Raw genomic sequence first — 15,601 nt, 5'->3', positions numbered from 1 at the left:
CTTCTCCCTCTCCCTCTGCCTGCCACTCTGCTTACTTGTGCTATCTCTGTTAAATAAATAAATAAAAATCTTTAGAAATTAAAAAAAAAATTTTAAAAATTTCAATCTAAAATTACATACTTACAATTTTTAACTAATGTTTATGGATTAAACATTACATTTTGGATAATGACTAAATATTACATGTTATGTGAAAACAGAGGCAGAGTCTGGAGTGATATGTCTACAAGCCAAAGAATGCCAGAAATTGCTGACAGCTACCCAGAAGCTAGGAGAGAAAGATGGAATGTAATCTCCCTCAGAGCCTTCACGTGGAAATTTTAAAAGCTGAAAGAATATACCACCAGCAGACCTGCACTATGAAAAATGTTAAAGGTAGTCTTTCAAGCAGAAGGAAAATAATACCAGATGGAAATATGAATCTACATGAAGAAATGAAGACTAGAAATGGAATATGCTATGAATATAAGTATTTAGAAGTATATTGTTTTTATATAATACATCAAGCGGTATAAAATCACCTGAGGGTAGAATGTGATAAGTTAAAGATATAATCTACAAACCCTAAAGCAACAACCAAAATAAGACAACAAAGAATTATAGCTCATAATCAGCAAAGGAGAAAAGTGGAATCATGAAAAAATTCACCTAATCCAAAAGAAGGCAGAAAAAGAGGGGGGAAATGGTAAAAAGAAGAGGTAAGAAAAATAGAAAACAAAACTCAATCATGTCAACAATCACATTAAATGTAAGTGATCTAAAAACTCCAATTGAAAGGCAAAGATTGTCAGAGTGTATAAAGAAGAAGGATGTCAAATAAATAAAATCTTAAAAAAAAAAGTAGAATACAAGTATATGTTGCCTAGAAGACACTGACTTTATTTTTTTATTTTTTAATTTCAAGTTTTTATTTAAATTCTAGTTAGTTAACATATATGGTAAAATTGGTTTCAGGTATAGAATTTAGTGATTAATCACATATAATAACACCCAGTGCTCATCACAACAAGTGTCCTCCTTAATACCCATCACCTATTTAGCCCATCCCCCCTGCCTACCTCCCCTCCATCAACCCCCAGTTTGTTCTCTATAGTTAAGAGTCTCTTATGGTTTGCTTCCCTCTCGTTTTTTTTTTTTCCCTTTCCCCTATGTTTATCTGTTTTGTTTCTTAAATTCCACATGAGTGAAATCACATGGTATTTGTCTTTCTCTGACTGACTTATTTCACTTAGCATAATATACTCTAGCTCCACCCATGTCATTGCAAATAGCAAGATTTCATTCTTTTTGATGGTTGAGTAATATTCCATTGTGTGTGTGTGTGTAGATATATAGATATAGATATACATATACATCTATATATACACACATATATAGATAGATGTAGATATTTTCTTTATCCATTCATCAGTTGATGGACACTGGGCTCTTTCCATAGTTCAGCTATTGTTGATAATGTTGCTATAAACATCAGACATGGGGTGCATGTAAAAGACATGACTTTAAATACAAAGACACAAATAGATCAAAAGTAAGAATATGGGAAAAGATATACAATGCTAATACTAATAAAAAGAAAAATGGAGTCACGCTAATTTCAAAGCTTACTACAAAGCTATGGTAATCAAAATTGTATGATACTGACATAGGATGGATATCTAGAGAAATATAATAGAATTAAGAGTCCAGAAATAAACTCTAAACATTTATAGTCAATTAATTTTTGACAAAGGGGCCAAAACAATTCAATGGATAAAGAACAGTCTTTTCAACAAATGGTGACGGGATAACTACATATCTACATGCAAAAGAATGAATCTGGATCACTATCTTACACCATACACAAAAATTAACTCAAAGTAGATCACAGACCTATGTACAAAACTCTCAGAAAAAAACACAGGATCTTAACTTAGGCAAAGACTTCTTAGATACAATATCAAAAGCACAGCTATAAAAGAAAAGATGGGTAAATTAGTCTTCAACAAAATTAAAACTTTTGTGCTTTAAAAACCACCATCAAGGGGCCCTTGTGTGGCTCAGTCAGTTAAGTATCCAACTCTTGATCTTGGCTCAGGTCTTGATCTCATGGTCATGAGTTCAAGGCCTGCACTGGGCTCCATGTTGGGCATGGAGCCTCCTTAAAAAACAACAACAACAACAAAAAACCAAAAAACCCACCTACAAGAAAGTGAAAAGAGGGGTACCTGGCTGACTAAGTTGGAAGAACATGTGACTCTTGATCTTGGGATTATGAGTTTGAGCCCCACCTTGGATGTATAGATTACTAAAAAAAAAAAAAGAAAAGAAAAAAAAGAAAGAAAGTGAAAAGAAAATCCACAGATTAAAAGAAAATATTTGCACATCATCTGTCTGATACGAGACTTTTATCCAGGATATAAAAAGAACTCTCACAACTCAATAAAAAAACCACAAAAAACGTAATTTTAAAATGGGCAAACAATAAACATTTCTCCAAAGATATACAAATGGCCAATAGGCACATGAAAAGATGCTCAACACTGTTAGTCATTAGGGATACACAAATCAAAACCACAATGAGAGAACACTTAGCTTGATGAGCACTGAGTAATATATAGAATTGTTGAATCATTATATTGTACACCTGAAATTAATATATAACACTGTATGTTAATTATAGTGGAATTAAAATTTTAAAAAAATAATAAACAAATCAATTGATCCACAATGAGATTACCACCTCACATGGATTAGAAAGGCTACAACAAAAAGACAGACATTAACAAGGGCTGGTAAAGATGTGAGGAAATTGGAATCCTCATATATTGCTGGTGGGAATGAAAAATAGTGCAAACAGTTTAGCAGTTCCTCAAAGTGTTAACACAGAGTTACCATATAACCCAGCAATTCCACTCCTAGGGATCTACCCAAGAGAAATAAAAACGTATGTCCACATAAAAACTTGTACACAACTGTCCACAGCTGCAATATTCATAACAGCCAAAAAGTAAAAACAACCCAAATTACTAACAACTGACAAATGGATGAACAAAATGCATTATACATCCATACGATGGAATATTCATGTTACAGCATGAATGAACCTCAAAAAGATCATGCTAAGTAAAAGAAGTCAGTCACAAAAAAACACTTATTATATGATCCCATTTATATGAAAAGTCCAGAATAAGCAAATCTATACAGATAGCAAGTAGATTAGTGGTTACCCAGGGTCTAGAGAGGGAGCAGGGGGTAGAGAATGAGGAATTAATGGGTACTAAGTTTATTTCTGGAATGATGAAGATGTTCTAAAATTAAGTTATGGAAATGGTTATACAACTCTGTAATTATAGTAAAATTAATATAAAAATTGTGGAATTTTCCCCAGGAAAGCAATAAATTATATTAATAGGCTAAAGGACAAAAACCACATGGTCATCTCAATAAATGCAGAAAAGGTATTTGACAAATCTAACATTCATCCCTGATAAAATTCTCACCAACTATGGAGGGCAATTTCATCAACCTCATAAAGGGCATCTATGAAAAATCTACAGTTAATATCATTCTTAATGAAAAATAAGGTCAAAAACAAGGCAATAGGGCGCCTGGGTGGCTCAGATGGTTAAGTGTCTGCCTTCAGCTCAGGTCATGATCCCAGCGTCCTGGGATCGAGTCCCGCATCGCGCTCCCTGCTCCTTGGGAGCCTGCTTCTCCCTCTGCCTCTCTCTCTGTCTCTCATGAATAAATAAATAAAATCTTTAAAAAACAAAAAACAAAAAACAAGGCAATAATATCTGCTCTCATCACTTCTATTCAACACTGTAATGGAAGATCTAGCCACTGCAATAAGGCTTGGAAAGGAAGAAGTGGAACCCTTTTTTAGCAGATGACATGATTAGCTATGTAGAAATTCTAGGAATACACAATAAAAGTATTAGAACTAATAAACAAGTTTAATGAGGTCACAGAATACAAGATCAATATATAATAGTTAATTATATTTCTATATATTACCAACAAATAATTTTGGAAATCAAAATAAAAATTATAATAATATAAATATAAAATATTTAAAAATAAATCTGACAAAAGATGTACAAGACCTAAACACAGATTAAAAATCATTTAATTCTCTTTGCTCTGTGTCCCTTATGAAACTATAAATGCTCTGTGGTAGAAACCTCTTCCTGTCATCATTCTTTAGGCTTTGGCTACTTTTATATATACCAATTTAAATCTCAGACTTACAAAAGTTAACAGTTTAACACTCAAAATGTACAGTGTCATTACTCATGATGTATGTATACAGGGTAACATGACCTGATAGTCAGTTATCCAATTATAAATAATTATTGGAATGGCTTCTTGACTTTGAGTCCACTAAATAAAAGCTATAAGAATATACTCTGCATTACATCCACTAGAATAGAATACTGAAAATTGTGCATGCAAAAATATGAAATGGGCCATTTACACACAATTCACAGTCAAACAATCTCTATAAATATATATGTTCATATGCATTATGTATATGGCAACACATTTTTCATGTTCAAATAAATGTAAAAGAACTTTTTTTTCAAACTGTTGAATTTAAAGGGTTTTTTGAGGAAAAATTAATGAAAAACAGGCTGTATATATTTGACATCAAAAATTTCCACTTAGAATGAAAATAATAAGAAAAATTATCTGTATCTGTAAGCTCCACTGAGTATATCCCTCCTTTATTTATACCTCTCTGTTTATTTCTGAGCTTCTCATCCTTTAAAAATACAGTCAAGTTTTAAAATAAAAGGACTTTTGGGCACCTGGGTGGCTCAGTTGGTTAAAATAAAAGGACTTTTTTTTATTCTATTCAACAATTAAGTATCATCTGTCTAATATTGGTGAATTTCTCAGTATAAGATCCACATACCTAGAAAAGTAATAAAAGTTGGCTGTTTTCTAATTTTGCTGGTAATTATACCTATTTAAGCATTCCTTAATTGCAAGCTTTGACTTTTATTAAAACTTGTAATCCATACTTTAAGCAGATCCAGTCAAGGGGAGAAGAAATAAAACCCATAGGGATATACTAATATCACTTTTAACTTCACCAATTTCAGAACACATCCAAAGGAAGAGTTCCTGGATATTTGTAAGATGTCTGAAAATTTTTAAGTAAAATACTAAATTTTTCAATGTTAAAAAAAAGACCTGAAAACTACAAAACACTGCTGAAAGAAATTTTTAAAGACCCAAATAAATGTAGAAATATACCATGTTTATGGGTTCATTGGGCCAAATATCCAATATTGTTCAGTGTCTATTCTCCTAAAATTTATCTATAGATTTAATGCAATTCCCAGCAGAATTTTTTTTTTAAAGATTTTATTTATTTATTTGAGAGAGAGAATGAGATAGAGAGAGCATGAGAGGGGGGAGGGTCAGAGGGAGAAGCAGACTCCCTGCTGAGCAGGGAGCCTGATGCGGGACTCGATCCTGGGACTGCAGGATCATGACCTGAGCCGAAGGCAGTCGCTTAACCAACTGAGCCACCCAGGCGCACCCCCAGCAGAATTTTTTATAGAAATTTACAATCCGATTCTAAAATTTTAAACAGAAATATGAAAGATTCAAAATAGCCAAATTAAATTTGATAAAGAAAAACAGAGTTTAAAGTCTAACACTCTGATTTCAACACTTACTATAAAGCAACAATAATCAAGACAGTGTATGTAGTATTAGCATCAAGATAAACAAATAGATCAGTGAAACAGATTAGACCTGAAAGTATAAGGACAACTGATTTTCAACAAAGGCAATTATGTGTAGAAAGTCCTTTTGGTAAATTATCATGGAACAATTGGATAGTTACTGGCAAAAAAAATGCCTTAACCCATACCTCACACCACATAGCAAAATTAACTCAAACTGAATCACAGACCTAACTGTAAACTTAAAACTATAAAATTCTTACCAAAAAATAATAATCATAATCATAGGAGTTAAAAATCTGCAGATTAGACACAGATTTCTTATGTATAACATTAAAATCATGATCCATAAAAGAAAAAAAATTCACAAATTGGACTTCAACAAAATTTAAAACTTCTCCTAGAAAGATACTTCAAAGAGTATGAATGAACAGAAAGGCCACAGACTGGGAGAAAATATTTTTAAATCATATATCTGATAAAGGATTTGTGTTCATACCACAGAATACTACTCAACAATAAAAAAGAATGAACTATTGATAGATGCAACACATGGATGAACTGCAAAATAATGATACTGAGTGCAAGAAGTCAGTCAAAAAAGATTACTTACTATGTAATTCCATTTATATAAAATTCTAGGAAATGCAAACTAATCTACAGTGACTGCAAGCAGACTAGCAGTTACCTCTGAGAGGAAGCTGTGGGAGAGATGGAGATGGGAGGGGTGAGGAGGAGTCAGAGAGAAGGATCACTGAGGGCAATGAAGGAACTTTTGGGTGATACAAATGTCAAAACTTACCAAATTGTGTAAATACATACACTGCGTTGCATGTGTGTCAACTTACAACAAAGCTTTTTTAAAAGGAAGTGGAGCAAATTTGACAAAACGTTAACATTTACTAAATCTTGACAGTGAGTATATGGTTGTTGTACGTTTCTCCACACTTTTCTGTATACTTGAAATATTTCCTCATTTAATGTAGAAAATCTAATCAAATTCCTCAATGTGACAGCTAAAGAAACTGAGTAAACAGCAGAGATAGGGCTGGAGCCTAGATCTTTAGTCTCCTACTTCAGTACTCTTTCCATTCTATCAGGGGAAAAAAGTACAATTTGCATACATACATGAGGTTCAGAGAAAAATGCTTACCCTTAAATTTATTCACTGTCCCAATGTTTTGAAGAATTCTTCTAGGACTGTTTGCTGCAAAACAAGCTGCCTTTTCATATTCACCAAGTGACATTAAGTCATTGAACCTACAGCCATTCCATTTCATTATGCATTATAATAGTACACATAAAAAAGAAAAGAAAACTGATTAGAAATGTCTAAAACAGACTAAACACAGTAATATAGAAAAACTATATCTAGAGTCATTCACTAAGATTTTTTTTACTCTTTCTGTAATATTCTGTCATTTTTTGTATCCTCAGAATAAAACTCTCACCTGACAGAAGACTTTGAACCTTACCCTGTACTTTATTCCTATAGTACTTACTGCAAGACATAGAAAATGGAAAGAACTTGAACTGAATTCACAATAAGCTCAGATTTTTTTCTCTCATATCGTCTGCAGATGAAAAGGGATATCAGGGGAAAGAAGAGCAATCTGCTTAGAGACTCAGCCTAGGGGAAATAGTAATCGAAACACCAAGAACGCGGAACTGGAGATCAAGAGGTGTCCTTGGTATTCAGAAGCCTATGTTACTCTGCCAGGCATCAGACTCCTGATTAATTATGAGAGTAACACAAGAAGAAAAAATAATAGTTCAGTTAACTTAAGCCTCTACGCCTCTTCCTAGGGCAAAATGTCTTCAAACCAGCCCTTACCCCACAATTAATAAAACTATGGCAAACAGGATTTACAGTGTTGCAAATGAATTTGAAACCCTAGAGGGGAAAAACACCAAAATAATACTAATAAGCAAAATACATAAGACTTTTAATTTCAACAAGGGTTTTGCTCTCATATCTAACACTGATAAACGTGGGGATGCCTACAGTGTAAGGAAATAGCACAGGCTTTGGCACTGCCCCAAAATGACCTTTGCCCCTCTTTGTACCGTATCAGTAAGACAATCCACAATTAAAAATTGTTTAACATATGACTAGGAATATTACATATGCTCCTTACATATTGGACTCATAGCCTATAAATTAATCTCTTAAAGAAGAGTCTGAGGTCTCTGTAAGCCTCTATTATACGCTACATATAGTAACTTAAACATTAGGAAGAAATGATGGGAAAAAAATGACTGAATTAGTTAGGATAATCTGACTCAAGAAGGCCTTCTCAAAAACATTTCATAACATCAGGCTAATGGCTAGGAAATGCAAATATATATATAAATAAAACTTAAATCAACACTGTGAGCCACCTACATCCTCTGAAAAATCTCCTAGACTACCCATCTAATATTTTTCACACAAAGAATCTATTTTTTTAAAATTCTAGTTTATTTTCCAATTTGTTTGCTAGAGTAAAATTGTAAAAATACAAAATCTAGAGACTGTAGCTCATCAAGATGCTAAATAAACGCTAAACATTTATAAATATTAAATATTTACTTAATATTTAAATAAAAAATAAATGTGGTAACATTTTAACAAGGAAAATCAAAGCTTTTAAAATATTTGCCTTTCAATGTAGCAAAGCAAAATTTCAGCTTCTTTTGCCTTGCCTGGATCGTCTTCAAGCAGTTCTTCAACAATGCCTTCGTCACCTATAATTACTGAAAGCACCACAGGATATTTAAGATTATCAATCAACAGAAAATAATAAATATATATATGTTTAATTAATCAGCAACTTAATGCTATGGTTTCTAACAGCACCAACCTCTTCCTAAACTGAGTGGCCTCCCTGTTCATGTCTCCCATATTTTCAGGTACATTTTTAGGTATTCTCTCTTTGGCTTACCACATCTACTATTTACCAATTATCTGTTAGCTGTTGAAGGAAGAAGCTCATTGGGTAATAGAGACATAACAAAAGTAAGTACATTTTTTATTTCTTTAAGCTCAGCCTAGGAAAATTCTCACTCTTTAGCTTTCTGGGGGGAAAACGATGTTTTCCATTATTTGTGTTAATTAAAAAAATATAGATAAATTACCAGGTAAACTTTTAGTTTTCTGAATTTGCTCCACAAAGTCTTCAAATGAGCTGCTCATATCAGATTTTACCCATGAAGTAAGTGCATTTGAAATAATCTGCAGTCTTTGATGACTACAAAGAAAAAAAAAAATCAGTATACTGAACCTAAAATCAAATAGTGGAGTAATAGAATAAACACAAATAAAAGCTTCAAACTTAAAAAGTATATGATCAACTTTCATACCGAAACTGTAATTCTTTGTTCAGATTTTCAGCTAAATCTCTCCGTTTTAATGTTACAATCATTTCCTCATCTAACTCTGCCCTCCTCTGAACTGGTACATATTTTTTCAACATAGCCTGTTTAATTTCAGCATATTTATCTTCAAGATGTTTCAGGTATTTAGTGAGAGCAACTAAATTGACAGATTCTTGGAGAGTCATGCCTACAGAGAAAAGGGAACAAGTCAAAAGAGAAACCATGTTGGGGACTCTTGTGCTCAAATGGCAAGTCTTAGCAAAATAGATCATAGTTTGCTATGTTAAGAAATAATTAAGAAATGGTAGCATGAACTTATAACTTACTGAACATAAAAAGAATTGGCACACAATTTTAAATGTGTAGCAGTTTTAAACATATCATCAATGAAGGCTGATTGTCCAAAACTTAGCATCTTAAAAAGTTTTTTTAAGCTTTTTATTTTTCATATTTGAGAGAGAGACGGGGCGGGGTGCACAAGCTGGGGAAGGGAAGGGGGAGACAGAATCTTAATCTTAAGAATCAATCTTAAGATTGATTATATACTTTTTAAGTTTGAAGCTGAGCATGGAGCCCAAGTGGGGCCTTGATCTCACGATTCTAAGATCAGGACCTGAGATGAAATCAAGAGTCGAAGGCCACCTAGGTGGCTCAGTAGGTTAAGCACCTGCCTTTGGCTCAGGTCATGATTTGATCCCAGGGTCCTGGGATCGAGCCCTATATTGGGGCTGTGCAGGGAGCCTGCTTCTCCCTCTCCTTCTGCTGCCCCCACCCCCACTTGTGTTCTCTCTGTCAAATAAATCAATAAGTAAGTAAGTAAGTAAGTAAGTAAGTAAGTAAGTAAAATCTTGAAATCAAGAGTCGGATGCTTAACTGACAGCCACCCAGGCTCCCCTGCATCTTAAAAAGTTTTAATGACCTCACTGTCACACCTTGCAAACCTTTAAATATCACTGTTACTCAATACCACTAAGAGCTTCTGCCTAACAATTCAGGATTTTTGTCCCAAGATTTCTAACCAAAGATTCCATTAATCTGCTACAACAAACTCCAGGGTAATCTGTTTATTCTCTCCAGTGCGAAGTTTATAAAACCTGCCAAGCCCTCAGTCCTCTCTCCCTCCTTGCCCCTGTATTCATTATTCATAACAACCCATTCACACCCACTTGAAATGATTCCCTTATTCAGGCCAATTGTTGGCTTTAAAGGCATGCATCAAAATTCTCTCCCAGAAACCTGCCTGGATTAATCCTACTCAATTTTTAATCATTCTCTTACCCTGAATCCTCTCAGCATTTAACCAATTTGGCTTATTCTCTACTTATTCATATGTACCTTATTTGTAGTTGTATTATCATAATTTTATATTTGAAAATGAATCTAGTCCCTGCTTCCACCAAATGCAGGATGATCGTCCAACCTGAGGTGAAATCCTCTGGTATGCAGCAGTTCGTTACTTTCAAGACGTAATTTCTTCTATTGAAACTCAATCTGACTTCCTAAAATTTCCACCTATTGATTCTGCCTCTGGATAAAAACTGGTTGAAATCCTTAAAAGTTCTGAATACAGTTGGGTATTTTCAAAGTCTCCCTTTTCTCCAAGATGAATATTTGCAGTTCTATCCATGCATCCTACAAACTTCTCAACATCCTCATGAATTCTAGGATATACTCCAATTTCTTAAAATATGGCTTAGCTGAAGATAAAGAACCAGTGAATGCTGACATCAATGTGAATCAACAATATTCACTAGAACTTAATACATTATAGTTTTTTCATATATTATATCAGGGATTCTCAAACTTTAGAACTACCTGAAGGCCTTGCTAAAATACTGTTGAGCTCCACCCCACCCCCACCCCAACTCCCATCCCTGGAGTTTGACACAATAAGTTTGCAGTGGGGCCAGAATTTGCATTTCTAACAGGTTTGCAGGTAACGTGACACTGATGCAAGAACCAAATTTTAATAGTCACTCCCTTATACTTTATATAATCCAGCCAGTCTGGAACTCTCTCAGTCTTTCAGGGTTGTTGAAGTTGTCTCATTCCCTTGTATCAACCTGGAGCCCGAGCTAAAGTTGTTTGTGAAGTCTGGTTAAAGTCCTCGTACACTTGCACACATACATATTGCAGCATATATATACTAATTTGTATGACTGGTAATAACTGAAAACAGTTGGAATTTCAAACATTTTAAACAAAATACAGTACCTGGAATAGGTTTTGAAGGATCTTTGGAGAAAGTATGGTATCTTACTTCTTTTGCATCATATTCTGCCCTAAGTTGTTTCATTTTGTCTATTTGCAATTGAATCTTTGAGGAATTATTTTCAATAACCCTCTTTCTGAAAAACAGAAAGGCTTTCTTATATTTCTTTCAACTAGTTAATTATTTAATCATAAGATTTAAAGTAAAACAGGTTAAATCATTACTTTATTTTGGCTAATTATCATTTTGAACCATTATGGACTTGGGTGTTAAGTTTACAAAACAATGCCTGTAAAAAGTTAACTAACCCCAAAAGTGAGGAACAGTTTTCTTTCAGAGCATCATTAAAATCTTACACTACGATTCACAACCTTACTGGAAATTTGTACGTGTTAAACATAATAATCTGGCCACAAAATACTATGTCTATTCCCTATAGTTGAAAATTACCTTTGCAAATAAAATTATTTTTGTAGTTATATCAGCTTCCTGTGGCTGCTATAACAAATTGCCAAAAACTTATTGGTAGCTTAAAACAACAGAAATTTATTCTCCTATAGTTCCAGAGATCAGAAATCCACAATCAGTATCACTGGGCCAAAATCAAAGGGCTGTGCTTCCTCTTAGAAGCTCTTGGGAAGGGCGCCTGGGTGGCTCAGATGGTTAAGCGTCTGCCTTCAGCTGGGGTCATGATCCCAGGGTCCTGGGATCAAGTCCTGCATCGGGCTCCCTGCTCCCCAGGAGCCCGCTTCTCCCTCTGCTTCTCTCTCTCTCTCTCTCTCAAGAATAAATAAATAACATCTTAAAAAAAAAAAAAAAAAGAAGCTCTTGGGAAGAATCTATTCCTTGCCTCTTCCAGCTTCTGGGGGCTGCAGGCCTTCTGGGGCTACATCACTTCAATCTCTGCCTCCATGACCACATTGCCTTCCCCCGCTTCTGCCTGTCAACTCTCCTAGCTCTTTAAAAGAACACTTGTGATTGTATTTAAGGCCCACCTAAATAATCCAGGATAATCTCCCTATTTGAAGATCCTTAACGTAGTAGCATCTGTAAAGACCCTTTTTCCAAATAAAGTAACAATCCCAGGTTCCCAGGATTAGGACCTAATATCTTTGAGGCCATTATTCAGCTTCCAATAGTAATTTTAATCCTAGAGCTGGAAGAAGGATAGCACCTCTTTGAGATAAAACTGTCTTATTCCAGAAATGGGGATCTTAAAGACCGAGAGGTAGATATAAATTTCTTTTAAGCATTATTTGAAGTTCACTGCCTAGTTTATCACTGATATGTTGGCCCTGGGAGGAAAATAACAGATTAAAATAAATTAGATATATAAATGTCAGTTTCTAGCAAATTAAAAACAAGTTTGTCAGTAGAGAATGGCTACCCACATCTGATTACTATACAGATTTCCTGGTACCTACAGATGGCTGAGTAAGAGCCTGCAGTATTTATGAAAGAGGGACTGTGGAAATAAAATACCCTTTGGCTTTCATCCAAAAAACTTATGCTTGTGGAAGAAGAGCATGTTAAAAGTAAACAGACTTTTGGTGTGCCTGCATGGCTCAGTTGGTTAAGTGCCCGATTCTTGATTTCGGCTCAGGTCATATCTCAGGGTCAAGGGATGGGGCCCATATCAGGCTCTGCAGTCAGCATGGGAGTCTGTTTGAGATTCATTCTCTCCCTCTCCCCTTGCTCACATTCTCTCTAAATAAGTAAATAAATAAAATCTTAAAAAAAAAAAAAGTAAATGGACTCCCAAAAGAATTGAAAGCAGGGACTCAGATACTTATACATGAATGTTCATAGTGGCATTATTCACAATACCCAGAGGTAGAAACAACCCAAGTATCCATCAACAGATAATTAGATAAAAATGTGGTGTATTCATAAAATGGAATATTATTCAACCACAAAAAGGAAAGAAATTCTGATATATGCTACAACACCGAATGGAGGGTATTGAATTGTTGCTTCTTTCTATAACTACTTTTAGGATCTCCTTATCTTTGACAATTTCACTATGATAAATCTAGTTGAGAATCTCTTAATATTTACAATGCTTGGGATTTGGGGGGCTAAGAACCACTGTTTATAGTTACATTAACTAGGTAATATAACCAAGTAACAATTATCACCTTTTGGGCTACTTACTAATATACTTACTTTGTTTCAAGTTGGATTGTTCTTTTCCTGTGATACACCAATGCTGTGGGCTCTGCTGCCAAAGCTTTAAGTTTTCCATGAAGACAAAATGCAGTTCTTTGGCCTTCCTTCATTGTCTCAATAAAGGCATCATATTCTTTTTTGATCGAAGTAAGAATGGATTTGTATGCAGTGACATACTCTATTACCTGAAACATGATTTTTCTGCCTATGGTACTGAATTTTTTTTCTAGAAGACTACGAAACAAAAGCCTTGCAAACAGCATTGTAGATTATTTCTTAAATGAAACATGATGAGCAGTTAGAAGTCTTAAATTTTAATACCTAGGGTATTAAAGACAACTAATATTTACTGAATATGCACTTTGTGAATCATTACAATACTATGAACTTAAATATTTTTGCTCTACTTAGTATGAACACATACATGATATGATGTCAGTTAAAACCAATACCAGGTTTAATTATCTCAATTATAGATCTTTGAAATATAATTGCCTATCATCCCTTACTGTCTCCAAATTTAGTCTCTGGCTTCATTCAGACCTTAAAATCCTGGATTCCTCTCACCTCTCTCTTTTTCTAACCTATCAGCTCCTACTGGCTAATCAATATTCTCAATTCCCCAATTGCATTTCTATTGCTAAGATGTCAAGTGCAACTATAGAAAACCTGCTACATATTCATGGTTTCCAATGGTGTGTGTAAGTACAGAATATCTCTAGAAGGATAATAAAAGGAAATGGAAATAGTGGGTGCCTGCAGAGAAGCAAAGAGGAAGCAGGGTCTGAGGTGAAAAGGACCTAACTTTCCATTGTATATTCTTCTTTATTGGCTTTCTTTTCTTTTTTTCTTTTTCTTTCCTTCCTTCCTTCCTTCTTTCCTTCCTCCCTTCCTTCCTTCTTGCCTATCTTGTGTATGCATTACCCATGCAAAAATAACTAACAAGCATTTTAAGTAAATTAAAAAACAAAAAATTATAAATATTTATGGTTTCCAAATTCTACACATGAGGCTTTTGGAAGGGATCAATATGTATAGGGAATAGATATGATCAATCCATAATTTTCTCCGAAAGCTATAATTATGCTGTCTATCCCAGCTACATCTCTAGTCTCTGGTATCCCCCATTGGTTTTCTGTTAGCTAAACAGTATCTAGAAAAAATTATCTGGTCTGGAAGAGATCTGGTCTATCAAGAAAGAGCACAAGCAGATTACAGATCAGTGGTAAATACCAGTAGAGGATATGTGAGTGGGAGATCCTGGTTGTCTTTTTGACATGACCATATTACCCATCTACCCAAACCAGGAGGACAGCCACCCAGGAACCTTTAATGAAACAGAGGCCACTCGTCTGCAGTCTTCCAAATCAAATACCCCACTGTTCCTGGCCATCCTCCACTTCACATGCCTCTGGGATATGCCACAACAATCCAATATAGTTTGGAAACGTAATGGAGAAAAAACGGACTTGGAGTGATGCCACAATCAGCTCCCATACCTGCTTGCTAGAAGACACAGATTTCAGAAGAACACAAATGGGAACCGTTGAGAACGCACAGGAGATGCGTAGAAGTAAAGGAAGCACAGTGGCATGCTACAGGCAGAATCCAGTTTTGCTTGACTCACAAAAATATTTTAAAATGTAGGAAATTTCACCAAAAACTGTATTTCCATTTCTCTTGAAAACTCTGAAAAATCTACCAACATGAACCCCCATTCCTTAATGGCAGTAATCAGCTGGAGCTTTAGACTGAACTGGTTCTTTATTTTGCCCCAGTCCTCGTGATCCCTTATTCTCTTATAGCCAACCCACTTAACTCTTTCATACGGTCTTCCTGGCTCTACATCATTCAAGTCTGAGGGTCAGGTTTGCATTAAACTCAAGAGACTTGGTAAGTACAGGGGTCTGGGGGAGAAGAGGAAGGGTAGTCATTCCACCTCAGCTCCTATATATGGACAGAGGCTATTTGTACATGCTACCAGAAGCACAAAAACCAGCCATTTCCAGAGGACAGTTGCCTCCATATTTCACCTATTTCTGTAGAAGCTCACTCTTCTAGCTTTGGTCTGCCTTGCTTATTAAGTCTTTGGCTCTTTCTATAACCTACCCTCAATTCTTGTTACAGGAGTTTCAGGTCCTCTTTGCTTTGATTCAGGCACGGTTCACTAGGTAAAATCCTC

At 34.9% G+C, this 15,601-nt stretch overlaps 1 protein-coding gene across 1 annotated transcript in view; it reads right to left on the bottom strand.

Annotated features, from left to right (window-relative positions):
• CLHC1 (clathrin heavy chain linker domain containing 1) overlaps window positions 1-15,601 on the bottom strand; it is a 40,806-nt gene that overhangs the window by 15,647 nt on the left and 9,558 nt on the right. Inside the window, exons 3-8 of the mRNA XM_045884982.3 lie at window positions 13,417-13,604; window positions 11,253-11,386; window positions 9,024-9,225; window positions 8,799-8,911; window positions 8,324-8,417; window positions 6,835-6,941 (exon numbers count right to left, since the gene is read on the bottom strand). Coding sequence (XP_045740938.1) covers window positions 6,835-6,941; window positions 8,324-8,417; window positions 8,799-8,911; window positions 9,024-9,225; window positions 11,253-11,386; window positions 13,417-13,604 — 838 coding nt within the window. The remainder of the gene's footprint in view (window positions 1-6,834; window positions 6,942-8,323; window positions 8,418-8,798; window positions 8,912-9,023; window positions 9,226-11,252; window positions 11,387-13,416; window positions 13,605-15,601) is intronic.

The sequence above is a fragment of the Mirounga angustirostris genome, unplaced genomic scaffold (genome assembly GCF_029215605.1).
Source record: "Mirounga angustirostris isolate CCGP_5_RB_7025 unplaced genomic scaffold, mMirAng1.0.hap1 SCAF_10, whole genome shotgun sequence".
Classification (NCBI taxonomy): Eukaryota; Metazoa; Chordata; class Mammalia; order Carnivora; family Phocidae; genus Mirounga; species Mirounga angustirostris.
Note: the sequence above shows the minus strand (reverse complement) of the source record. Positions and strands in the feature narration are given on the sequence as shown.